Source organism: Mollisia scopiformis (genome assembly GCF_001500285.1).
Source record: "Mollisia scopiformis unplaced genomic scaffold LY89scaffold_6, whole genome shotgun sequence".
Taxonomy (NCBI): domain Eukaryota; kingdom Fungi; phylum Ascomycota; class Leotiomycetes; order Helotiales; family Mollisiaceae; genus Mollisia; species Mollisia scopiformis.
This window is the reverse complement of record NW_017263586.1, coordinates 908,910-933,579: the sequence shown is the minus strand read 5'-3', so window position 1 is coordinate 933,579 and position 24,670 is coordinate 908,910. Positions and strand designations below refer to the sequence as shown.

The 24,670-nt window shown below is 47.1% G+C and overlaps 8 protein-coding genes across 8 annotated transcripts; 5 read left to right on the top strand and 3 right to left on the bottom strand.

Annotated features, from left to right (window-relative positions):
* Positions 1-107: 107 nt before the first annotated feature.
* LY89DRAFT_640207 (uncharacterized protein) lies at positions 108-2,781 on the top strand. Its single transcript, XM_018211658.1, has 4 exons — positions 108-253; positions 348-2,195; positions 2,246-2,376; positions 2,424-2,781. The coding sequence occupies exons 1-4, from the start codon at positions 209-211 to the stop codon at positions 2,623-2,625; spliced, it is 2,226 nt and encodes a 741-aa protein (XP_018074914.1). The 5' UTR covers positions 108-208; the 3' UTR covers positions 2,626-2,781.
* A 2,086-nt stretch (positions 2,782-4,867) lies between these two features.
* On the top strand, positions 4,868-6,983 carry LY89DRAFT_610780 (uncharacterized protein). Its single transcript, XM_018210560.1, has 7 exons — positions 4,868-5,126; positions 5,213-5,341; positions 5,394-5,557; positions 6,002-6,078; positions 6,127-6,226; positions 6,274-6,647; positions 6,695-6,983. Coding segments are annotated over exons 1-7 (897 nt in total). The 5' UTR covers positions 4,868-5,074; the 3' UTR covers positions 6,696-6,983.
* An 82-nt stretch (positions 6,984-7,065) lies between these two features.
* LY89DRAFT_578857 (Metallo-hydrolase/oxidoreductase) lies at positions 7,066-8,430 on the bottom strand (the record flags this gene model as incomplete). Its single annotated transcript, XM_018208970.1, has 2 exons — positions 7,066-8,104; positions 8,159-8,430. 2 exons carry the CDS (start codon positions 8,428-8,430, stop codon positions 7,066-7,068), a joined length of 1,311 nt encoding a protein of 436 aa, XP_018074912.1.
* A 1,814-nt stretch (positions 8,431-10,244) lies between these two features.
* Positions 10,245-11,600, top strand: LY89DRAFT_640199 (acid protease; the record flags this gene model as incomplete). Its single annotated transcript, XM_018211657.1, has 3 exons — positions 10,245-10,491; positions 10,512-10,602; positions 10,668-11,600. 3 exons carry the CDS (start codon positions 10,245-10,247, stop codon positions 11,566-11,568), a joined length of 1,239 nt encoding a protein of 412 aa, XP_018074911.1. The 3' UTR covers positions 11,569-11,600.
* A 700-nt stretch (positions 11,601-12,300) lies between these two features.
* Positions 12,301-13,466, top strand: LY89DRAFT_682280 (alpha/beta-hydrolase; the record flags this gene model as incomplete). The annotated part of the gene is made up of 1 exon (XM_018214475.1): positions 12,301-13,466. Exon 1 carries the CDS (start codon positions 12,637-12,639, stop codon positions 13,462-13,464), a length of 828 nt encoding a protein of 275 aa, XP_018074910.1. The 5' UTR covers positions 12,301-12,636.
* A 458-nt stretch (positions 13,467-13,924) lies between these two features.
* Positions 13,925-17,100, bottom strand: LY89DRAFT_715931 (uncharacterized protein). Its single transcript, XM_018218235.1, has 2 exons — positions 16,578-17,100; positions 13,925-16,523 (listed from the first exon to the last, which is right to left on the bottom strand). The coding sequence occupies exons 1-2, from the start codon at positions 16,811-16,813 to the stop codon at positions 14,309-14,311; spliced, it is 2,451 nt and encodes an 816-aa protein (XP_018074909.1). The 5' UTR covers positions 16,814-17,100; the 3' UTR covers positions 13,925-14,308.
* A 911-nt stretch (positions 17,101-18,011) lies between these two features.
* Positions 18,012-18,823, top strand: LY89DRAFT_666216 (uncharacterized protein; the record flags this gene model as incomplete). The annotated part of the gene is made up of 2 exons (XM_018212888.1): positions 18,012-18,070; positions 18,121-18,823. The coding sequence occupies 2 exons, from the start codon at positions 18,012-18,014 to the stop codon at positions 18,821-18,823; spliced, it is 762 nt and encodes a 253-aa protein (XP_018074908.1).
* A 3,700-nt stretch (positions 18,824-22,523) lies between these two features.
* LY89DRAFT_446379 (uncharacterized protein) lies at positions 22,524-24,459 on the bottom strand. The gene is made up of 4 exons (XM_018207585.1): positions 24,250-24,459; positions 24,159-24,186; positions 23,537-24,101; positions 22,524-23,480 (listed from the first exon to the last, which is right to left on the bottom strand). Exons 1-4 carry the CDS (start codon positions 24,346-24,348, stop codon positions 23,009-23,011), a joined length of 1,164 nt encoding a protein of 387 aa, XP_018074907.1. The 5' UTR covers positions 24,349-24,459; the 3' UTR covers positions 22,524-23,008.
* Between the last annotated feature and the right edge of the window lie 211 nt (positions 24,460-24,670).

Below are 24,670 nucleotides of genomic sequence, written 5' to 3'. Positions count from 1 at the left end.
TAAGCTTTATTTGGTTTGTTTACTTTCGACAGCCGCGACCTATGAAATCGTCTCATCGATTGTTATCATCCCAAGCGCACCACAACTATTGACCTTACAACATCATACAAGAACTTTCGCAAAATTTCGATTGTACAGTCAACATAGAACTGCTCCTGTTCGATATACCATACCTATATCATCAACTGGAAATCCAATTTCAGTCAGAATGTCGCAAGACACAGGTCTTTTCTCGGTGCGACGGCCTCGAGAGGTATGTTCCTGAAGCGTTGATATAGCTCTTGCAATTGAGGATACACCCATTCATCTGCATCTTGCTATGCGACCATGCACTGACTCTTTGATAGACTCTAGGTGGCATAAATTACAATTCCAACATCCCACAGCCAGCATCTGCCATGAAGCGTTCAAACTCTCTGTCTGGCTCAAATGGCAACGCGCCTTTTACTGCAAGTCATGTACGCTCAATCTCAGGATCGCGCGCTTCTCTTGCTCCTCCACGACCAAATCAGCCACAGTTTCAACGCTCTTCCTCGGGAACGAACCTGGCTGAGATGGGAATGTCATCAGTAAAAAGGACATCATTCCAAAACACCAGTGGGCGCAAAAGCTATGCGCCTGGTGGGATGACAAGTGGAATGGGACGTTCGTCTGCAGAGAACGATAGAAGGAGTAGCGTGCATACCTACAGATCCAGAGGCTCGAACAGCGGTCCGATGGGCCACCAGAGCTTTTTTCAACAAGCACCACAACCAGCAGGCGCCCCTACAGATCCTCGAAAGCTGAAGGACCGCTCCGTTCAGGTGAAGGTTGGGCAGGACATCCTCGATTATATGACTGCCAATAATTTCGAGATGGAGATGAAACATATGATCTCGCAGAACATGGTGAAGTCTCCAACTCAAAAAGACTTCGTGTACATGTTCCAATGGTTGTACCATCGTATCGATCCAAGCTACCGCTTTCAGAAAAACATCGACCAAGAAGTACCGCCTATCATGCAGCAACTCAGATATCCTTACCAAAAGTCAATCACTAAAAGCGCTCTTTCGGCTGTGGGATCCCAGAACTCATGGCATCTCTTCCTGGGCCTGCTTCACTGGATGATGCAGCTAGCTCAGATGCTTGAGGGCTATGCCTCGAACCATTACGATGATGCCTGTGCCGAGACTGGTGTTGACGTGAGTGGGGACCGGATCATCTTCGATTTTCTCAGTCGTGCATATCGAGATTGGCTATCCATGGATGACGACGCTGGAGACGAGGACCAAGATAGGGTTCTAGCTCCACATGTTGAAGCTATGGCGCAGGAATTCGATAGAGCAAACTCAAAATACCTTGACGAACTGCACATTCTGGAAGGGGAGCATGAAAGGCTTCAGAGAGAAATCGAGGCTCTCGAGAAATCTGGATCCGACGTTGCAACTTTGGACAAGAATTTCAAGATCATGGAGGACGACAAGGTCAAATTCGAAGAGTTCGATAGTCGGATGAATCAGAAGTCCGAGAAATACGAATCCCGGATACAGTTTCTTCAAGAAGAGCTCGACAAGGTCATGGTTGAGTTGAAAGAAGCTGACGATGAAAGATCAAATCTGCAAAAAGCAGTTGATGAGCAAGGAATCAGCATGGCTGATATTGATCGTATGACTGCCGAAAGAGAAAGACTTCAGAAAGGCATAGAGTCAACATCACAACGTCTAGAAGAAGCAAAGAAGAAGGTCACAGACAAGGAAGGAGAAGCAAGTCGAAAACTTGATGAGCTAGAGAGGATGGTCGACAAGTACAACAGCCTAGGCTACCAAATAGGTCTCATCCCATCGACGGCGCCAAATGCGAAGGGAAAGAATTACGAGCTGCAGGTGGTTGTCAATGAAGGCCCCAACTTCTCCTCCTCTCAAATTGGTTCTTCCCGAGGTGGGAACGCCGACAGTGATCGACTTTTAGCAGACCCTCTTACTGGCTACCAACCTGCTCACATTTTGAACCTCGACCTTAGAGGGCATGTGAAGACCAGTTTTGTGAGTCTCAGGAAGGAGATCTCGGAGCGACGTACTGTTGCTATGGATGAAATGATGAAGCATCATGAGCTGCTTGACGGCATCAAGGAAGCGATCGAAGACAAGAGAGGCGAGGTCCAGGCTCTTGAGCATCGTGTCAGGGCTGCAGAAGAGGAGTATGAGAAGACCAAAGAGGTAAGAAAAAAGCATTGAATGTTTCGTTACAGAAGCTAACACACGCTCAGGTCACCACAACCCAGAAGTTGGCCTCTGATACTCAGATTGAGAAGATGGAGAAAGAGTTAGCCAAGATGCGCGCAGGTCTCACCGAGTCTGTACAACTCATGGAGCAACGTGAAATGAACACGAACATTGAGTAAGTCTTCCATCCATGTTTGACACATTGATGCTAACTTGAACCAGGTATGAACAATTGACTCTTGAAGCCAATGCATTGAGAGAAGAACTACATACAGAAATTGAAAGGATGCTGAACGACATCATCAAGTTCAAAGTTCACATACAGAAGAATCTGGAAGAGTATGAAACCTTTGTTACGGATGAGGAAGAAAATGAGCCTGGGGTTGAGGAAACCGAAGATACCCAGGATGTTGAGATGAGATGATTTGTCTTTGAAGAGCAGTGTCACTTCGTTCTTGTACTGCGTATTTGGGATAAAATGCGGTTTGCAGCTTCACGTCTGCGTATATGTGGAAGGAGGTGACGGTGGGCGTTCTGGTTAGGGTAGCATAACGTTGTAATGATTCATGTCTCGACTGTGCAGCACTTACCAGCTCTGTCTTGTGTGATTGTGTGATCTTGTCTTCGGTTACAATGGTTGGATTGAGATCAATTTTTGGCGCCTCAGATTAAGTTCTAAGAGTAACTCCTTGATCTTTCAAGGCGATCTAGTCTCAGACTTTCATTTAGAAGCGTTCGGTCAGTGAACATACTCTAGACCACATTGGCAATGATTGACAAGTAGAACTCAATCCTTGCTAATATAACGCGTAGTCAATCTCACGTAGGATGTCTGTCAAGCCGCCGGCTGTGAAGTGTTCGACGTTGTTCACTTGTTAAATCTAGTTTTACGTCGGTTCCATCCCTTCTCCTTATGCTTCTTTTGTCAAAGTCAAGTTGGATGTAGAGATATATTTATGCTGCTTGCTAGCTTTTTCAGTTGCTGCCTCTGTTCATGGCAATTGCAGGCTTGGCAAATCTTCATCTGCTTTTGCAGCTCTTTCCCCACAATGTTAGGCTTCGCTACTTAAAGCTCATAAAATGAATGAGCATCGATAATTCTCGACATACGTTGCCCTTGGTTGCAAAACAATTCTCAGATGTAGTCTTATAGCCGGAGCTGCAAGGTTCCATACCTCATTATTCTCTTTTCGAGCTCGAAGCTAGCTAAATCAGATTATGGCAGAGATTGCTAGGAACTTGTCAATGGATGATCACAGTGACATGTTCTTGCTTGAAAGAAGTGTTTCTACTATGCGGTAAGCGTAGTTTGTGAGCACAAATAGTCAAAATCATCTGCAGACGGATAAAGAGAATGAGAAGCCCGAAATCGCTGCTTCTAGAATCAGGTTAACCACTATCAAAATGAAGATACAGCTTGCTTTAATAAGACATTAATACAAATAAAAGCGGAAACTGACATTCACACTGCTCCATTCCACGATTTTTGGTGATAATTGGCTTGTTTGCTCGTAGCCTCGTCCAAATAAGCGAGAGACGACCCCTAACGCAAACATACCTTATAGATTTAAATAAGCAATTTTTACTCCACACCCACTACAGCATTCCACTTAGGTCAGTGGTTCAGGTCAAGTGTGGGTTAAGAGGAGGATAGGGATAAAATCGCCTGGCCCGCATACGAACGAACGATCGCGACTTCAAAAACTGCATACGACACCGAGCAAGTTTTCTACGACCTACCCATCTCGAGATGGTTAGGTCTGAGTTTTTGCTCTTGTTCTCTATTTTTAAAAATGCTGTGGAGGTTTGATAGCTTTTTTGGTTTGTTTACATGTTGAAGTACTCGCTTAGCGAAGTGGGAGAGAAACTCGAGCTAAGCGAGGGGGTTCGCAAGTACTCGGACTATTTTGCAGGAAGCCTAGTTGTGGAATATAATTCCTACTGAGTTGAGATATACTGTACTTCAACATGCCATATCTTTTTTGGTGTGAAGCGGCTTTACCTCACCTTGGTAGGTCGACATTGCAACTAATTCGACTCGCATTTTCAAACCACCTGTCACACAAAGAACGCATTCTGTCATTCTATACCTCTGCAGTTCATCTAATGCCAGCCGAGGAGCGAATGAAGGATATTCAGAAGAATCTTAAGTAGCCATCAGCTTGACAACTTGCAGGACTACCGATGCTACATTTGAGCAGAACTGTAATGATTCAGTCTCTGAAAGAAGATCTAAAGAGTCCAGGCAAGTACTCAACAGAATCGAGAGCCATCCTTAAGATAACAAAGACATCAAATATGACTTGAGAAAGGCAGACACAGTGCGCAAGCGTTATTGATGCTGTAGTACTAAGAGATTAACGATGGTTCCCAACACTGGGCAGCAGAAGAACACAACGAGTGCGTTTCTTTTGTAGAATTGCCTATCTTCAGATGGGACTAAGCAGAATGGAATTCTCCAATATCATCTCCTCGAAACCCTCGGCTTCGTAGATAGTCATTTGCTCTCTGACTTGACCCTCTAAGCATGAAGGAATAAGACCGAAGTCGCAAGCTGGCTGTCGCAAAGAAACCTAAGTCATCAATCACGTGAAGAGGTCCAAGCTCTCGCCCGCCCCGCTCTTTTCTTTACTTCCAATCGATTTCTCGCCTCATCCTGTCTTTCCGCCTTGCTCCCTCGTCTTCAACGCCCGTCTTCTATTCACCGGGTTGCAATCGTATGCGACACCTCCATCATTGCGCGCATACCCTCAGCATCGATTCTTCCATATTATAATAACAAGGACAGGATCGCGCCTCGTGGCACAACTTCTTCCTCAACACCAACCAATTCTTTGGCGCGTTGAGCCCATACCCATCGACCAAACTTCATCATGACAGAAGTTTCTTCCACCAGGTTATACCTGGGAAACCTTCCTCGCAATGGTACGCTCCTGCTCTGCGCCTCTATTTGATACTGTTGATGGATTCCATCTCGTCGGTCGGGAAAGAGCTCTGCTAATGCTCAACAGCCACCAAGGCGGACGTCGAGACGCATTTCAATACTCATGGTACTGGAGAGATCACCGAGATCAAGCTCATGAATGGCTTCGGATTCATCGAGTACAAGGATGCTATGGATGCCCGCGATGTGGTTCCCGGTATGGCCGCATAACTTCCCAAGGTTCAATACATAGGCTTATACTCTTCCAGCGTTCCACGGCTCGGACTTCATGGGCGAGCGCTTGACTGTTCAGTTTGCCCGTGGTACTCGCAATCGCGATGCTTTCGCCAACACTGAGCGGACTGCTCCTCGTCCCCGACGCACCCCGCATCGCATGCAAATCTCTGGACTTCCAGGTGAGACCAGCTGGCAGGTCTGTACTCCCTTCCTTCTCCCGGGCTCTTGGATCTGAACATCTTGCTATTTGGACTAAACAACATTATTCATTGGACGCCCACAGTGTACTCAGGTCCTTTGCGGCCTAGTATTACATAGTCTTGGCCACATCACGCCCTACCAGGCGACCAGTGCTATTGCAGTGTGCTAGTGCATTTGCTTGAGCAGCCTTGGACTTGATGGACGTCTTTATCCCCTGTCTGGCCTTTCTTATCCTGTCTCGACTTCTTTCTGCTATGTCAATTATTGCCCTTTCGTACCTGGACAGCGATTACTTTGCACAGCAAGGAGCTCTACCGTAGGACCATGTACCTTTTTCGGGACTGTTGTGCAGGCTACTATTTGGATGGCAACTACCTCTGCCCTGGCTTTTTGCAAACAACATAACCTGGATAACGACTTACATGGATTCTGGATATAGGATCTGAAAGACTTCGCCCGTCAATCCAGCCTCGATGTCGTCTACTCCGAAACCGGCCGTGACCGGGATGGCAAAGGGTCAGTATCTCGAGTCCTCTGTATTGCGCTACATTGTTAACAAATCAGAAGCTTTGTTGAGTTCGAAACTGCTGCGGATCTCAAGACCGCAGTAGAAAAGCTTGACGGCCGTGAATTCAAGGGAGTCCGTGTCACTTGTGTTGCTGATGTGCGTATTCATACTCTGTGTCTTGTTGGGTTCAACTAACCTCACAGACTCAACCTGATATTCCCCGTGATCGAGCTCGCTCCCGCTCTCCTGGTCCTCGCCGATCTTACCCCGCTGACGACTATGACCGCCGTGGACCTTCCCGTGGATACAGCCCTCGCCGTGATGGTTACCGCGAAAGAAGCCCTCCTCGCCGTGGTTACTATGATGATGACCGTGGTCGCTACCGTTCTCCACCAAGAGCTCGTGGTCCTATTGATGATTACCCACCACCACGTGGCCGCTTCGAGGATCCTTACCGACGTGACTACCCTCCTGACCCATATGTCAATGGTAGACCTCCCTATGACCGACCACCCCCACGGGATTACCCACCAAGAGAGCCTCCTTACGACTATGAGCGCCCTCGTCCACGTTACTGGTAAGTGGGTCTGCTTTAGATATTTCTTCCATGCTAATCAAGCATAGATTTGTAAACCGCAGGATGTGATACGTTCTTATGATGGTCAACTAGGGCGGGATTCTGCATATTGCACAACTTCTTTGATCATAATAGGACACTGATGTGGACACACGATTTCCTAAACGCTAACGTCTGGTCGGAACTCTCTTTGAAAAAGCAACACGTTCTCTTGTCATATTTCCAGGGCAGAATGGAGGATGTACAATAAGGATGGATAGATCTTTTGCGGTCGACTCATCAAATTGTACTCCTACGAAAATGCAATTTTCTCCATAAACTTTTCATTTGAAGATGTGATTGTTCTTACACTGCTAAGCAGTCATCTAATTCTTACACGTTCTCTGATGACCCAGGCCGAAACGCTCTCCTAAACAAATTAAAATTCTCGACTTTCTCCAATGTCACAAACATCAAAGACTCCAGTCTCGGGCAACCCCTTCCACTTCATCGCCTGCTTCAATAACCTCGGAGGCTCCAAAACATCCTCACCAGTCAAGACCCAAGTTCCCCAATGAATACCCATAGCCTTCTTACACTTCGTATCAATGAAAATATTAACACTATCGAATGGATTCGCATGAACAGTACTCATTATATACCTCGGATCGTATGCTCCAATAGGAATCAGACCCAGATCAAAAGGACCTCTCAAATCACCAATTTGTTTGAAGGCAGGGCAGTAAGGGAGATCTTTATACTTCTCTCCGTAGTCATCTTCTCCTTCAGGCAGTTGTGGGACCGAGCGATATCCGGTGTCGCCGCCGAACCAGACGCTTTTACCGCCAGATGATACGGCCCAGGAACACCAAAGTGTGTGTGCCTTGTCAAAGGGTGTTCGTGCAGACATGTGTTGGCAGGGAAGACAGGAGATGCGGGCTGTGATATTGGAGGAGTCGGTGGGCGCAGTCGTGGATGGAACGGTTGTGCTCGACGCAGTTGAAATTCGTTTTTCGCCAGTAGAAGGAGAGAGGGTTATGTCTATGTCGGTCCACCAGTCCATTTCTTGCACCTTCTTGATTCCACATTTTTGGAACCAATCTTTCAGACCTAGCCCCACGAGGAATTGTGCTTCGGGGTGTGCTTTGTGGAGTTCAACGACGGTTGGGTGGGAGAGATGGTCGTAATGGCTGTGGGATATAACGACAAGGTCGACGACGGGGAGGTCTTTGATATGGCATGGGACTTCGGTGTAGCGTTTTGGTCCCATCCAGGAGAAAGGACTACAGCGTTCTTCGAAGACGGGGTCGAAGAGTACTCGCAGACCAGAGGGGAATTCCACATAATAGCATGCATGTCCAAGCCAAGTTGCTCGCAGAGCGGGGGATACTGTTCGATTTGGGAGGAACTTTGGGGCTACGACAGGAACGGTTGGAGGTGTCGTATCTGGACTTTTGAAGCTTCCTGTTACTCGACCCCTTCGCCTCAATTAGCATTGAGGCTTGCATACCATATGCACGCAAATAACTAACCATATTATCTTCCTCATAATTTCCGGCGCACTAAAATCCTTAAATGAATCCCATGGGTTGATGAAGCCTACTCCATTCTTCGCATGGTGCGACTTGGCTTCTGCGTCTTCTGGCACAGCTCCCAATGCCGTGGGAGTGGTCATTGAGACCGCGTACAAGGCTGCGGCTGTCATTCCGCCAGATATAGTTCTTGCTTGGATGGCTGATACTCTTTGCTGTGGTTGACTAGAGCGAGGTCGACGCCGTAAAAGAGCTTGAAAGAATGAGCGCATTGATGAAGGAGGGAGAGACAGTGCAGAGAAAGAAATGGAGGACATATAAAGTACTGTACAAGAATACCTATTCGTACGCGCAAGACCAATGATTCGCATGGGCAGACGAATGCGAATTGTAGCCTTCAGTCGGATTTAAGAAGCTAGAAATGTCCGCAGATGACATAGTCATCTTGCAGCTCCGGACAGCGGACTCGGCACAATTCTAACCACCGAAATGGTAGAGTTGTCGTTGAAGACTTCAGATTTCATCTTGAAAGCTGAGCATACAGACCTGGGCGACTAAGGAGTTGTAATACATTCAGTGATTGATGCTGGAACGTGAGATGAAGTTCTCGTGGTCAGCGCTTGAGGTACCTAGAGGCCGATCCCTGCTGACGGGTACTGTACGAACTGCGGCTAGCGTCCAAATGCACAAGCTGGCTTCTGTGAGATTTTGAGGTCTTCTTCCTCTGACTACAACGGTGCAGTGCCAATTTGGAACGGATTTTTGTGATCTGATCTACGCTTCGTCTCGTCTGGAGTCGATCTCTAAGACTGACGTGGACGTGCTTCAAGTGCTTGCCATCCCAAAATGCGATGAATGTCAATTGCGATCAATGTCATGAGTATAATGGAATCTTATACTTAAGCGTGCTATTGAATTTTGGAAGCGCCCTGTTTGTGTCGAGCTTCAGAAGTTTGAGTTTTGTGTGTTAATTAAGCTGGTGTTTTCTTATTGCTTTTTAATATCCTCGTTGAGAATGAGATTTGCTGTCGGGTTCGACGCAAACAGGGCAATGTGGATTTGCAGCACATTCAGCTGAGATTCGATGTGGGCGAGCTCAGTGAGACTTCCAACGAAGATTAATCTGATGTGCAGATGTTCTAAGTCTCGAGTGTCGACCTTCAATTTCGTCTGTAGCCAAGATGGAAAGGGGCAAGTTGAAAAAGAACACGAGCTTTAGTATCCAGCACGAGAAGTACGTGAGGATCAAGAAGGAATACTCGTGCAACGCCGTTCTGGTTGTTCCAGCAAATTCTCTCACACAAAAGTAGTGCTACCATCGTTCAACATTCCTACAGCTACTAAGCAGCCACATTCCAGAGCAAGAAAAAACCATTCGACAAACTAGGCCATGATGTGCTAATTGCTATACCAATTTCAATATTGGTGGATGAGTAATCTACTTAGACTTGTTGACGCAGAGGCACCGGTATAAATTTCTTGCGGGTATTGTGCATTCTTGGTTGTACTCCGCACTAAATTTTGTGCTACGTCTATGTTTTACTGATTAGAATCCCTAGAATTCTATTCGTTCTCAAAGTGAGACACTCCTGCCGAAAGTCAGAATTCCTGGGTGTACCCGTTACATTCTTGACGGGTAAGCCCGACTAGGGCTCTGCTCCGGCCCGAAACAAGTCAGAATCACAACTTCATCGTTAGCTAAGCCTCACTAAACTTTGATCGCCAGATTATGCTCAAATGTACTCAGCGTTTCGAGCACTTGAGAGGTCCTCCTCAAGATGCATTCCAGGCGTTGCGTCTATCCTTCCGATGTGGTCTGATGTCTCGAAGGTGACTTCTGACTTCACCTATGCATTGGCCTGGACCAAGCCAAATTCTGGCGCATTTGATATTGGTCGCGATGTGAACTTCGTGGAATGTTGAGAAGAGGAATTTTTGGGATTTCCTATTGAAACAGACATGAAGCAGGAGCGGGGTTCAATACATTCTTGAATTCTTATATATATGCTTCTTCGGACTATGCATCGTGCTTAAGAAAATCTTATGCATCACATCCCTAATCATCATCATGCTTATCATCGGATATATGATCATTGCAGCTCTTGCAGTCGCAGTCCAAGCTGCGCCAACCGCTGGCGCTTCAGGCCCATTTAGCAGCAAAGGAGGCAAAAGGAAATTCTCAACTCTTTACAAGCGCAACCCAAAATACGTCCACAATACCACAACTGCTTTGCTGAACGCATATGCAAAGCATAACTTGACACCGACTGGCAAAGTGTCCCATGCATTCCAAGATGCGCTGGACAGACATCAAAGTAAACACCGATATGCTAGTTGGTCGTATGCCGACGAGAATGCTGGTCTTCATATCAGTATCATATTTCTGTGCTTCTTGCAACCAACCAGGTCCTTCCAATGTGTCTTGATACAGGTAGTTCTACTTTGTAAGTCACCTTTGCTGTATTAGAGCAGCGCTGTATCAGAGTTTATCCTGACCATGGACTTGTAGCTGGGTTCCGTCTACCGAGCTCCCACCGAGTCTGCAAAATACGCAAGCTCTGTATTCGCCCTCCGAAAGTGCGACCTACGTTGCACTTCCCGCATCATCAAAATTTGATATAACTTATGGATCTGGAGGGTGGTCTTCTGGAACCTGTGGCCTAGAGACTGTCCAAGTCGGAGATTCGCAGGACATGACGGGTGATATGGTCGGATTCAGAGGCTTTGGCATTGGGCTTGAAAATTCAGCCTCTGACGGTTATGCGCAGCAGGATATGCTGGGTCTCGCACCTCTAAACGGTCAGACTCCTTGTAGAGATACCCAGAATTTCTTCGGCTCGATAGTAAGCCTCTTGAAGAGCCCGCTTTTCGCTGTTTATCTGCCTGGTGCTGTGGACGGCTATTACGACTGGGGTTACACCGAGGACAGTCGCCATACAGGTACCATTCAGTACACCGCAGTCACTTCGAGTAATGGATATTGGAAATATCCGTCCGTCCAATATAAGGTTGGAGATACAACATATAATATTGCCGGCCAAACGAGGATATCAGACACCGGCACGGCTGGGATTTTGATGCTTAACGCTACGTTAGAACAATACTACATGTCCGCGAAGGTTGGTGGAGTATTCTCCAATAATATTTGGCAATTCCCTTGCTCAAGTAAGCTGCCTAGCTTTAGTTTCTTGGTTGGCGACACTATATGGGCTACTATCCCTGGCAGTCTATTGAACAGTGGGACAACCAACTCTGCAGGTACCATGTGTGCAGGGCTTCTACAAGATAGAGGATCATTTCCAAAAAATATCTACGGAGAATTAATGTTCAATGCGTACTATGGAGTCTTTGGGTATGCTAGCGATAACTCACTTCAATTCGGAATCGCACCAATTGTCCCACCTTCTTAAACTCATCGGAAATGAGAAAAAACGGCGCTGTGGTGGTGGAGGAGGAGGAGAGATGTGTGTTTGGGCAAGCTTTCATTTCTATTTGGGCCAAGTAACTTTTGCTTGAATTTTTGTTAATACTAGCTGTGTGATACACTCAGTTCTTCCCTCCCCGCTCAGCCTCATTTCAAATGTTCGTTGAGCGCTTGATCCTTAACCTTCTCTTGAGCTATTGTCCACTCAATCAAGCTTTGTTACACGTCGTAGGGCTAACCATGTGGCTAGATTTAGACTTGGGACCTCCCTTAACCTTGAGCGTCTACATTAACGGATTATGGTGATATGGATGGGAGGGAGGACATGTCAGACGAGACATCTAATGCTACTTCGTATCCTATAGCCAGTGGCATAAAGTTTCCACAATTAACTGCAATATGAAGGAGCAAGGACTCTCTCGAGGAAGGCGCACATGTTCAGCATATGAAAACTACTATAGAGTTCCTTATCCTCCAGAGTTTTAATTTTCTTTCGTTCCAATTCCTTCAATCACCTACCTACCAGCAGCAAAATGTGAGAATATCACACTGGAGTAAAGTTGCCATCGTTCAACTTCCATTTAGTTACGAAAAGTTTACAGCCAATAATCAAATGCTGGGTTGCTACCACGTAATCAAGTGGCTGAAGATCCTAGCCGCCAAGTCCACGACGTTGCCCATCATTCTCCCAATCCTACTTTGTCATCTTTCAGACACTCACGAATTACTATCACCAGCCCTCAGCCAATACTTGGCAGACCACTAAATCACTACATTTTGAGTCCCAGTTTGCACTGTTTAGAATATGCATGCATCTTGATTACGAGAGCTTGCCCCCTTGTCATTCTGTGCATTATTATACGGCGATTGCAGACGGCTTGAGCAACCACAGCATCTTGGCTGGCGAAAGATCAGGTTATGAAGCTCTCATAGACTATCATGGCAATCAATCACTCTTTAATTCCGTCCTCGGAATATATCTCTCTCAAGATTCTCCATCTTAGCAGACGCTTTTCACGAATCCAAAATACACGTGATCAAAACAAGCTTCAAGATGGTTGATGTCCCCACAACCAATGGAGCCTCTGCAAAGCCAACAATCGTCCTAATCCACGGCCTCTGGATGTCTCCATCTTGCTGGGAAGAATGGATCTCCTTCTTCGCCAGCAAAGGCTACACAGCCATAGCCCCTGGTTGGCCCGGACTCGACGGCCGTACAGTCGAAGACATCCGCGCGCACCCAGAAGCACTTCAAGGTGTCACCATTGGCGCCATAATCAACAACTACATTAAAATCATTGAAACTCTACCATCCCCTCCGATCCTCATGGGCCATTCCTTTGGAGGCCTCTTCGTTCAAATTCTTCTCTCGAAAGGATTCGGTATCGCGGGCGTAGGCATAAGTCCAGCCCAACCATCTGGTGTTTTAACGCTGAAACTCACCACCGTGAAGGCCGGATTCGGAGTCCTGGGTAATCCGTTGAATTACAACAAAGCGGTCAAGATCACGGAGTCGCAGTTCCATTACAATTTCGGAAACCACCTCAACGCGGTCGACTCCAAGGTTTTATGGGAGAAATATTCCATACCAGCAGCTGGGCATATCCTGTTCCAGGGTGTGCTAGGACTCTTGAGTGCAAAGAGTGAAGGGAGCGTGGATTTTGGGAAGAAGAATAGAGCGCCGCTTTTGCTGATTGCGGGAACGAATGATCACGTCGTTCCTAGGCAGGTGGTTGAGGCGGAGAGGAAGCATTATGTTGGGCCAGCGGTTGTGGAGCTGAAGGTGTTTGAGGGGAGGACGCATGGGATTGTTAATCAGAAGGGTTGGGAAGAAGTTGCGGATGATGCTTTGAAGTGGGTAGAGGAGAAGACAAAGGTTTGAGGCACTTACGCGTGTTCGCAATGACCGTGTGTTTAGGCACGGATATAATGATGTTGATAATTATCCACGAGTAATTCCGTATTGGACTCGAACGTTACCATGAAAGGTTGACGTAGTGTTAAAGGTGAATCGATGTCGCGACTAATCCTCCAACCCTCGTTATAGAGTTAAATAAGCATTTTGGACCCCAAGAATTAGCTGGTCGAAGTGGAGCGCATAGATTTAAGAGACAGTAATCTGCACCACTAAGATCAAGTCGGAGTAGGAGTGGTTACGGCCAGATCCCAAGAAGATGCTAATGATAAACAATGGTTCGCCCTTGTACTAAGCAATCATCCATGACCCGTCTCATCATGGTTGGTTGTTAATGTTTTGTCTTTTGTATATTTTTTTTACCTTTTTGGGTGGGGAGGCTAAGCGAGGTTGAACCGAGGGCGGTAACGACGAATGCATGTTTTGTAGGCATTAATAAATTTATCTTCATTCAAGGAGCTCTCATGTACATCCAAGCAAGTGTTGCAACCCAAATCTTAGTCGTAATATTGACGCCATTACCCAAACCCCAAAAAACTCGAAAGAATATCTCAATTTCGAAAAATCAAAACAAAATACAACCAGCGAAACACGCTAATCTAAGCATCAGAGAACCTAACTCCAACGCTGAAAAGAATCTTGGTTTTGGGTATCTCCTCTCGTCGAACTCAAAACTCCATGAAATGTCGAAGATAAGTGAGCAGTTTGATACCGTGAGGCCGTTATGTCTGAACTTGAATATAGGGAGCAACAACAATGCTCCAAGGTGGGTACACCAAAAACGCCAAGTACATGCTCCAATTGCTACCTATTAGATCCAACCCGGTGCGAAATTGTTATCAAGGATCTCTTCAGGGAAAAGGTTGGCAAGTTCTGCCTCTGGGACATTCATGAAAGTGGGATTCTCATTAGGTGGAATCTGTTCCAAGGTGTCCCACACGTTTGCTGTCGTCTCATTCTGACGATTGTAAGATTGGTTGTCATAAGCATTCATGAATGCCAGATCACTGTCTGGCAGGCTATTGATGGTATCAGCGACAGCATCCGGCTGATGATATTCTTGCAGGACATCATTCAATGTGGTAGCAGCAGCGGGTTCCATGATGGAATTTGCTGCTACACTGTCAAAAATCATTCCATGTCGACGCGTGTTCACTGAGTTTCTCTGGCTTGGTTGCCTGAACTCAATCCGAGCTGGTGGGTTGGGAAATTGTGCTAGCCCAATCGTGCTTTGACGTATCTCAGCTTCAGGGGGGTTCTGATGTGGCAGTGGATTTGGAAGAATAGGTAATTCCATAGTCCTTTGAGAGTGAGGAACGAAGACCATGCGATTATCGGGTAGCAGTTCCCAAACTCCGAGGCTAGGATCAAAGTCTGGTAGGGTAGGTACTGGAGTCCCACGTTCGACGACGAAGTTCGAATGTAAAGACTGCGTGAGTTGTAGACTTTCTTGAGACGCACTGTTCATGCGGTCGGTCTGTATTGGTCGGGGATCTGATATTCTGTCCCAGAAATTATCAGAAAAAGCCAGTGAGGGGGCTCTCTGAAAAGAGACTGGTCGACCATACGATCTGCTGGACTCTCTACTACCATTTGGTCTACTGTGACGAAGCCGATCGCGGCTTACACCGACAAGAGAGCCCAGCCGGGCCAGGCCACTAGATAACGGAGGTGGGACGTGTGTAGTGTTTGCCCTCTTGGGGAATGTGGTACTGCGAGCTCTCGCTTTCGACTTTGGCCAAGCACCATTATTGATACTGGACACCCGTTTTGCCTTTTGAAGGTCCGGGTTATTCTTAAGTTCGTCTTCTCCGGCTTTGGAGAATATCTTGTTTCTGCAAGCACCAATAGCAACATAGTATTTTGTCGGGATGTCTTTTCTTCCCACTGCTCGGCCAAAGGCAGAGAGTGACTTCCCGTTGGAGGTTTTTGCGTACACGTCAGCGCCGAATTGCAAGAGGACTTCACAGGCAGGAATATTCCCCAGAGCAAGAGCGACTTCCAGCGCAGTCTCGTGACGATGATTGCGAGTCCTGACCAGTTGCCGTGCTCGAGCAACGCTCAACTGCCCAAGGAAGTGGCGTATCCGTGATGCCACATCCAGATCCGTTGTATTGTCACGCCGTAACTCATCGAACAGATCCAGGTCTTGTCGACCAACATTCTCAAATAGAATTGAACTGGACATATGGCTATCACGGAAGAGTGGATTGGGCTCATCCGGCGACTGGGTTTCGACGGATAGGCGCTGCGAAGATCTTCGTGATGATAGTCGAGAGACCATGGTCCCAGTAGCAGAGATTACACTGTGAACCCAAGGAATGAATCCGTGAGGCACACCCATCTCGTCCTCAACCTCAAATATGCTCAGTTGGGTTTCGTTATGTTCATCCGAATGTTCCTGCACAGGCTTGAGTTTATTGGCAACTCCTGTGCGGCTCAGGCGGTCAGGCGCGGTGGTCTGGCCCGAGGGTGTACGGACCTGGAAAGCTTCCCCTTCCACGCTAGCAATTAGGTGCTGTTTTGGTATCTTTTGTGTGCTGGCTTCGCCAACCTCATCAAAGTCGATAGGGACACGGCGTTTGGTTGCAGTAATCTGTGCAGCTGGGGACATTTCACCACTGTCCAGTCCGATTGGTCCTGTTCCCCAATTGAGTGGACGAATGGCACCGTCCGCAATGCGGGGTTGTGCTGTGTCGTGTGATTTGGGAGTGAAGACTGGTCCATGGTCGATAGGCGTCTCTCCTTCGAAGATCAGGAGAGGCGTGGACATATCTGTAGCCGTTCCCATCTGAGACGAAGTGGTGGAGATGGTGTCTTCGTATGAAGTCTTGGGCATACTTGGTACAGTATTTGGAACTTGGGCTTCGTTACTTGAATCTGTCTTCGACTTTCGCTCTAAATATGCTTCAAAAGCTGCCGTCATTTGCTTCCTCTGCTTCTCTCTACTGAAGAGATTATTTATGAGCATTTGTTTTGGCTTCATTTCAGTCATTTCATGCCAATGGTTTCGGCAGGACGAGCGACTGCAAGAAACGTCATTCAGTCTCCATTCGCTCATAGGGAGCGCTGACACTCACCAGGGAGCGAACTCTGGCTGTTCAGGCTTTCCATCTTCTGCAGGTACCGCCGCTTCATACATGGCGGTAGCAATATGTTTCATTGGCACATTGGCCATTGCGACACATCGAAAGAGCTTCCTTTCTCGAGATGGTGTCCATTGCAAGGCTGGCTTACCAGCCTTTTTGGCCGGCGGCTGGCTCACATTGGGGGTTTCGTCGAACCTCCAGAGTTTGTCCAACGCGTGCGGCACCATAATGATCAAAAAGGGAGGTTGAACAAGGAATGACAAGAATATCTGAGGAGATTGCTAGACGCCGCGAGCAGACTGGAAGGATAATGAGAGAAGACCTCACGGTGGACAGACTTACCCTCATTTCAAGACGTCAGCCTCGTGGGATGCGCACCGAATGTGCGAACCACGAAGCCACTCGCATGATAGACAGGTGGGCATGATTGACACGATTCCACCACACTGAATGTTACGCATGAAAGTTCAAATATTCTTTGGCGAATGGAACAGGGGATATGATCCCGTCCTTGTATTCGGTGAGGGAGGCTTCGGTCAGCCGGTGAGAATTTAAATATTGGAAGGCGGTGAGGACGTCGGTAGCGAAAGGGCATTTGCCAGCTAAGCTTCTTTCGACTAGTGGGAACAGCGCAGAGCCTCAGAGGGAGATTAACTGCAGACCGGCTTGGTAATGTTTGAGTCTTGCCTCGCAACCAAATACCCACCTTCTCATACTCAGCAATGCCGGATGTCCGGCAATACCGCCTGCTCTGCTTCTCCCTGTATCTGTATCTAGTATCTACAATCTGGAATGTCGAGATTGTCGAATTGCAGCTCGAAAATCACCAGGTCCGGGGCCGCGATCGCCTTGCATACTGTGTGTGCTCCTCCTCCATGCATCATGCAATCACAAAGACGCAATTACTGAAGCTTTCGGCCAGCTCTCCGATCGAACGGGATGAAACACAATCGCGGCTCGCAGAAACAGGACCAAGCTCGTATTCAGCTGCCTTACACCGTACCACGCTTGCTTTCGCTGTCTTAAAGCCCAGGTTTCCCTCAATTCCACCCTGCTGACCAGTTCAGACTGCACTTCAATGCCGAAGCCACGACTGCTCGCCTCACTATTGAACAATGCGACCCTGGAGTTCATGAACTTTTTCCTGAAGTTTGCAAATTGTTCCATGAACAACCACAAAAGTCTTGCGGTCGAGTTCTTAAATTCCGCGTCATGTTCAAGAAGTTGTAATGCGTGGAATGCATGGCCCGTCAACGGGCCTAGTATAAGTATCCTACGTCCTACATCGTTCCTCTACTTGATCTAGCTATTCATATTTTGATATTCATTGCCTTACATACGTGTTGAAAGATCACTGTCCATACTTTTTTTTTGCTTTTTTTGGTTCTCGGCGCCGAGGCAAACTGCATCAAAAGTTAGGCAACCATGTCCTCAGCCAGTGACTCTGCAGCCATCCATCCCCAAAACATTAACGGGCTGTCCAAGTACGCATAGCCACCTAGATCTCGTATACAAATACTAATTATGATGCCAGTGGGTCTCTTCTCCAAAAGCAAAATTTCGTTCAAGCAAACTCGGAAAGCTTTTCGGAATGGTACTCCTTTGTCACAGCCCAATCAGAGCCTCCGACTATCGATTGCAACAGCTTCGATGAATGGAGCTATGATAGTACTACGTTCAATCAACATTGTCCCAGTCCCATTGCATCTTCTTTAGGATCCTCTATCGTCTGGACCTCTCATGCTGCCGCGGAGCCCCTTCAATATGGCTCTCTATCTCCGCTCACCGAGACGCCCTTGAGCTATTGGAACTGCGAACGCCCGCTTATGCGACTCGGGGAAATCTGTGTTTCTTCGGCCACCCAACCTTTCGCCTCACCGTTCTACACACATACCGAAGCCACTGAATCATCATATCCGATCCAGCACCAACCAGATTACAATCACACCATTCGGGATAAAAACACCACTTCACCGCTCTTTGTCAATAACGCCGCCTCATCCCGCTCTACACGAGCCTCGAGATCGCGATCACGTCTAAGACCCAAGACACTTCATTGTCCCAACTGCGAATTATCATTCGCGCGGGCCTCTGACCTCCAACGCCATATTGATGGCATCCATCTTCGGATACGACATCATTGCCGAGTGTCAGGCTGTGGGGATAACGATAAGAAAGGGTGGTGTAGATTGGAGAAATTGAAGGGTCATATGCAGCACGTGCATGGCCAAATTTGAGTTTTATTTTCTATGTTATTCTTACGGGGCTCTTGAAGTAGCTTTAAGTTCTGTGCATGGAAGGAGTACTTAAAGGATGCCGAAGTTGGATTCATATCCTAGCACTGCTTCGGCGACGGGGTTAAATTTCTCATTTTTATGGATGCATGGCGTGTGTCTTCTCTCATTCGACCATCTACTTATCACTTGTACGATATGCACTTACGACGATCAACCTAACATACTTTATATTCTTTCACACATTTGCATACTTGAATTTCGCTCTGCTTTATTATTCACCTAGCTCCGCCTGCATAGCCTCATCATTCAAGATATCAAACCCGAAAAACCCCTCTCATGCCTGTTTAATACGTACGCTCATACATTCTTCAACAAATCATAGCTTTTCCTTACGTAAATCAAAAGCCCCCTGTACCTGAACCCGCAAACTCAGACCATCATAGCTACCGTCACATGAGTTGACTCCAGCAACGAGTAGTGAGAATCGAAGGATACACATGGTGACAATTCAGCAGATGGGCAAAAATGACAAGGGGATAGTGAGTAAGAGAAAGTAGGAGCAGGCAAAGACGTTCTTTGGCCAAGGGATCTCCTGTTATTTACGACCCTTGGCCGCTCTTGGCAGCTCGAGATAATGTTGAATAACGCAAAATACATCCTCCTCAAAGCACTCAAGTTCAGTATCCGTCTTTTTGAATCTGGCTTTAATATTCTTCAAACATATCTAGCTTAACAATCAACTTCGAGTGGTGATCAAAGCAAGGAGAATTGTGGGTGTACAATGAGATCGTTTGTCAGGAAGTGAGGGGATGAATACAAAAGACAAGACTTATGTCATGATATGAGAATGCCCTTCCAGATACAGCTTCGTAAAACTCACCAACATGTGAAAAGAGTCTTGAGGATATTAAGGGGAAGACTAAATTGACTAGATCTAAAATTATCTCAAGAATAATAGATAAATTGGTCAAGCACAAGGCTTGTGGTACCCACGGTTTATCTTCTGAAAGGGCCAACAACGTCAAAATAAGACGAGTTTCACTAGCTATCTTAGGGAGATATGTTCCTAGAGATAACGTTAAGACTATGGACATTGAACAAAGTTTGTAACATGAAGCACACGGAACCCCTATCTTTCTCGGCTATTTTTTCGGCTCCAGTCGAACGGATCGCTTGAACATCCATTGAAGAGAAGGGATTCATCCACGAGAAACACAATGCTTGAGAAAATAAAACTAGTTGTTTCGTCAAGGAGACTGTGCGAATAGTATAAAAGAGATGGAGCATAAATGGACGACTTGTTCATCGTATCTTTCTGGGGCTCTAAGAAAATGGTATGCTGGTTTTCAAATCTGACAGGAGACCCCGATTTAGACTTCCCTTCCTTGGACTCGTACAATATCGATCATACTGCATTGAGAATTAGTCTTCGATTGGGGATCTGCATGAATGTTCAATTGACGAGTGAGACAATCAGACTATGATTCTATCGGATCTCCTTTCTTACTTCGAGTACTTGCCATAAAATGAGATTGTGCTAAATCAAGCGATTTGAGAATTGTTTTACAATGTAAATCGAACTTGCAAGCTGCATCCTGATTTCAAGGTCATTACCAGGGTCTGATTGTCCTCAACACTGGTTAATCGGACGTGAAATTCGGGATCTTAGATTGCGATGTGAAACAAACAGTACGAATGCTTCGAAAACTTGGGACATTATTTCGTGCCAACAAGATCTCGACTTCCAACCCTAAAAAGTGCAATATCGAAAATACTCGCTCCAGGCAGAGTCACATTCGACCTTCAAGAACTCTCTCGCCCAAAGATCCGCGATCGGTTCGTATCATCCTTTCTCTCCTTCGGTGATAATCGTACATATTCATCAGCACTTAAAACACCAAACTCTCAAGTGCTCACCTCATCGCAACTCCCAATGCTATCTCAGGCACTTCCCGAGCCCCAATCTTATCTGCAATCCTGACACAAGGCAGATCGAGGCTCTCACGGCCATGCCGCAACGGAAGCTTCATCTTCCTGATGCTTCATCCTTCTCCCCACAACAACGACTACCGCTATTGCAGCAAGGCCGAAGACATCCTTCAATCGATACCGAATTGAGCTTTCCGTCGCATTCTATCCAATAAGAGCGCTCTCCAGCTGATTAGAAGCCGGACAGAACGTGCATCGTGCAAGCTATGAGGAATCCCAATCATCTGGTCCCAGAGGGTACTGCTACAGAATCCATCGTTGCAGATCAAGGGAAAATCGCTCGGAGCAAGCGTGTAGACGGTGGCGGTCGTATGCTAACCAATCGCCGAAAAGTGTCGCCTAAAATCCTGCGCTTAAAGACGAAAAGGGTTCAATTTACCAACAATTCAATTCAGGATCCTATCCGTCTTCTCCGAAGCAGCATACAGAATCCTGAGAAAAAAACGTCAGAAAATGTTCTCGTACAACAGCGCCAATCAAGGTTCGGTTTTATCTTTCTTCAGCAGAACGGAACGAAACGAACAGGGAGGCCTCGCGATCGGCGCTTGTGGCGTACCGAACCCCAAACTCGGCTCTCCCGTTTCCTGTATGGGATTTAAGGTTAATGTTATGTACCAGCCCCGTTTGCCATTCCATTTCATCATTTACCCACCCACGTAGTAGCTCAACCTTACTTCTTCGGGTCCCTAATAGTAGGAATACGGATATGGACACGATAGTGCCTCTTCTATACCGTGTCTAACCTTATTTCGGATTCCCGGTGCTAAGATTGGCCGTCCAGCGCAGTTTTCACCTCTTGTTGTCATCGAGTCTGCTACCCACGGTCATGGGCTCGGATCATGGAAGATCTTGAGACTAGGATACTTCGTTCTTCTCCCGGCGGAATTAAAACGTACCCATACCCTAAAAATAACCTCGTGTGGTCGAAGCTTCTTCATCGACTCAGCCTCCAAACACAGGGAATCAAGACTCATCTACTAAGCTACTTTAAATTTAATATGTTTCTTGTTTCCACGTCGAGATGCGAGTGACCAACCTGGAAACATGCGCCGGAAAGAAAGAAGAAACCTCTGCTCCGCAGCTTACGGCACGGCATTTCAATAACATCATATTACTTACCTCCCCTACCGTACTGCCCCGCGGCACAGAAAAGAACAATCTTCTCTCCTGTTCTTTCTCCCCTTCCTTCCCCAACACCGTGCCCCATAACGACCTGCACCATATAGCTTTTGCTCATCCTTGCATAAGCGCCCTTCACTCTCTTTCTCACCTACAGTAGCTTAATCGTTCGATCGTTCGGTCTAATCAGATCAAGAGCACAGCACCGCACCGCTATCCGCAGCAGCATACCAAATAAAATGAAACGTTGCAAACCTCTCTCCCTCCCCCACGCCACCAACCTTAGCTTAGCCTCCCTCTCGCTCGCCAAAATTCCATTGTGTTTCTCCACCCCCAAAAAACCTAAGCCTCAATAAAGTAGTCTTACTACACTATCGTGTGACGGCCCCCACAAAAACCTACCGTGCCACAAAACACCACAAGAAAAAACAACACTAACCACCAACCGCCATCACACTTCAACTAAACTCCACTTCCCAATCCAATTCCCAAAACAGCATAACCCACCCTCCTCCTTAGCCCACCACGAGATTTAGGGCACAGTTCCGGATGGCTAGCTGGATGGGTGGCTTAACCTTGATAGCCACCTACCTACGCTGCTCTATTCCCAATGAGAGATAGCCCCCCGTATGATGCTGCTGACATGATCTTCGATGCAGTGCAGAAAAGAGAGAGAGAGAGGGTTGTGGCGTTTTCCTTGTTTTGCTTGCGCGAGGACTGTAGTATCTATCAAGCGGAATTTTGAGTTTTGGGAGAGGAGGGAATACGGACGGACACGGACAATACCCCACCCACTACTGTAGATTTTCGTCCCATGCGGTCCGTGAGTGAGTGAGAGGTGCCAGTTGTGTCATTGACGATCTTCGATGGCGCGTTTGGATTACGGAAAGAGGAATATTCTGCGTTTTGAGAGAGAGGGAGAGAGGGAATTTGGATTGCTAGTTTTCCGCGTTTCTCTTCTTTGAGGACATGGCTCATAATCTGCTTGATTGCTTGCTATCTGTACTGTACATGGGAAAAAACGCCCTTCGCTATGCATTCATTTCCTCCCAAACCGTGTTCCCGTAGTAATAATCATCACCACTCCGTCAACAACGGAGCACCTCTCTGTCTCCTCCAGAAATTAGCCCTCTGTGTCCACCCCGTCCCAAGTAACCATCCCCACCGCTCAAGCAGAGGCTGAGAAAGCTCCCACGACATCTCATTCAGCGGTTCGTCGCCCCAGATGATAACTTGCCCCACCTCGTCCCGCTCACCACCGATGATGCCTAGGTCTGCGCAGAAACTGCGCGCTACCTCGGTGGTGACTGTCATGAGGCGCTCTCGCAGCGATGAGGATGCGATCATGTCGATGCCGTAGTAGTGAGGAGTCTCGAGCTGGGCTTTACTCGGTTTTAGAGAGGGTGGGAGGGTTTCGCTCATGGTTCGCAGAACGGTGAGGTGGCGCGAGGAGTCATTTGTGACTGAAGGATCAGAGTAGAGTGGTCGAAAGAGGTCCAGGATCTCGTTCTTGGCTTTGTTTCGATCGTATGGAACCATCACCATAGTCCTGTAGTAAAATTAGGAACAGATCGGATGAGTGGGTTGAAAGAGGAGATCACGAACGGTGGTTGACCACTGGATCTTCTTTGTTGGCCTGGCACCAGGGGTGCTGCTGCCTCGACCGACTGGGAGAGATTCAGAGACTGAAAAGAGGGTCCCATTGTAGATCGAGAACTTCGGAACCCTGATGACTCAGGTGAGCTTTGTGAATTATGACGGAGTCCGGATGGATGTACCATAGAGTATGGCTGAGATGACAACGCAGAAGGGTCGGCATAAGCTTGCATCGGAGGTGTCAACATCGACGATGTTAGTGATAGAGCCGCCATTGGCATCATGTCTGAAGCCATAGTAGCTGGAGGACTCCCAGTGCCTGACATAGATGTGCCTGAGAGTGATGGGGAGAGAGAGTATTGGCGCGCGTCGGAGATGGATGGGACGTTGATGGATCCAGACATGAGATGACTTGATGAAGACGACGATCCATAGATCTGTGCTCGTAGTGCCTCGTTCTCCCTCCTCAGTTCGTCATTCTGGTACCGTAGACGCTCGATCTCTTCCGATTGCTCAGAGCTTTGCTCCTTTTGTGCTTGCTCGAGGTTCTTGAGATGTTCCTTTCTTCTGCGGCCTGAAGCATCGAGTTAGCATGGTTGAGACCATGAGTATTGCTGTCTGGGAGGCGTACGGAATTCTCTCTGAGCAAGACGATTATACTGTGTACTTGTCAACATATGTTCGATGGGTAGGTAGTATTGAGGCTGTGGCAGTGGACGTACCTCGCGCTTGCGCTCTTCCTTATCTTGTGATGAATCCATACTGGTTTTGAGGGAATATCGTCCTGAGGATCGCGTGGTAGTTGTTGCTGAAAGAGTCATTGTGGAAGGAAGTACAGAAGATATTTATTGAATTCTTATGGGAAGTCACAGAAATTCTACAGAAGTTACGACTTGATCCTTCGACTAGGTCTAAGTAAGATCATATACCCTGCCCCATCCTACAACTACATATGCTGGACGCCACAAGTTACTCCATTGAGCAAAGGCAGCAAATACAACCCCCAAGTTAGTTTGTACTTAATTAGTTCTCAGCCTTGGAGGCTAAGACAACCCTGGTATTCCAGCAAAAAAGGAGCTGGGTTGTGTGGATGCTGTTAAGTCGATGCCATGTGCCTGGCGGCGTGAGCTTGATCGATCGCCT

What these genes read in the sequence shown, in the direction of transcription:
- LY89DRAFT_715931 (XM_018218235.1), bottom strand. Translation starts at nt 16,813, where the DNA reads ATGGTGCCGCACGCGTTGGACAAACTCTGGAGGTTCGACGAAACCCCC. An exon ending in CAGCCAGAGTTCGCTCCCTG is followed by an intron (nt 16,524 to 16,577) that starts GTGAGTGTCAGC and finishes CGTTTCTTGCAG; the next exon opens with TCGCTCGTCCTGCCGAAACC.
- LY89DRAFT_640207 (XM_018211658.1), top strand. Translation starts at nt 209, where the DNA reads ATGTCGCAAGACACAGGTCTTTTCTCGGTGCGACGGCCTCGAGAG. An exon ending in AGTATGAGAAGACCAAAGAG is followed by an intron (nt 2,196 to 2,245) that starts GTAAGAAAAAAG and finishes ACACACGCTCAG; the next exon opens with GTCACCACAACCCAGAAGTT. An exon ending in GAAATGAACACGAACATTGA is followed by an intron (nt 2,377 to 2,423) that starts GTAAGTCTTCCA and finishes AACTTGAACCAG; the next exon opens with GTATGAACAATTGACTCTTG.
- LY89DRAFT_610780 (XM_018210560.1), top strand. Translation starts at nt 5,075, where the DNA reads ATGACAGAAGTTTCTTCCACCAGGTTATACCTGGGAAACCTTCCTCGC. An exon ending in TGCCCGCGATGTGGTTCCCG is followed by an intron (nt 5,342 to 5,393) that starts GTATGGCCGCAT and finishes ATACTCTTCCAG; the next exon opens with CGTTCCACGGCTCGGACTTC. An exon ending in CAGGTGAGACCAGCTGGCAG is followed by an intron (nt 5,558 to 6,001) that starts GTCTGTACTCCC and finishes TTCTGGATATAG; the next exon opens with GATCTGAAAGACTTCGCCCG.
- LY89DRAFT_446379 (XM_018207585.1), bottom strand. Translation starts at nt 24,348, where the DNA reads ATGACTCTTTCAGCAACAACTACCACGCGATCCTCAGGACGATATTCC. An exon ending in AGGAAGAGCGCAAGCGCGAG is followed by an intron (nt 24,187 to 24,249) that starts GTACGTCCACTG and finishes ACAAGTACACAG; the next exon opens with TATAATCGTCTTGCTCAGAG. An exon ending in TCTTGCTCAGAGAGAATTCC is followed by an intron (nt 24,102 to 24,158) that starts GTACGCCTCCCA and finishes TCGATGCTTCAG; the next exon opens with GCCGCAGAAGAAAGGAACAT.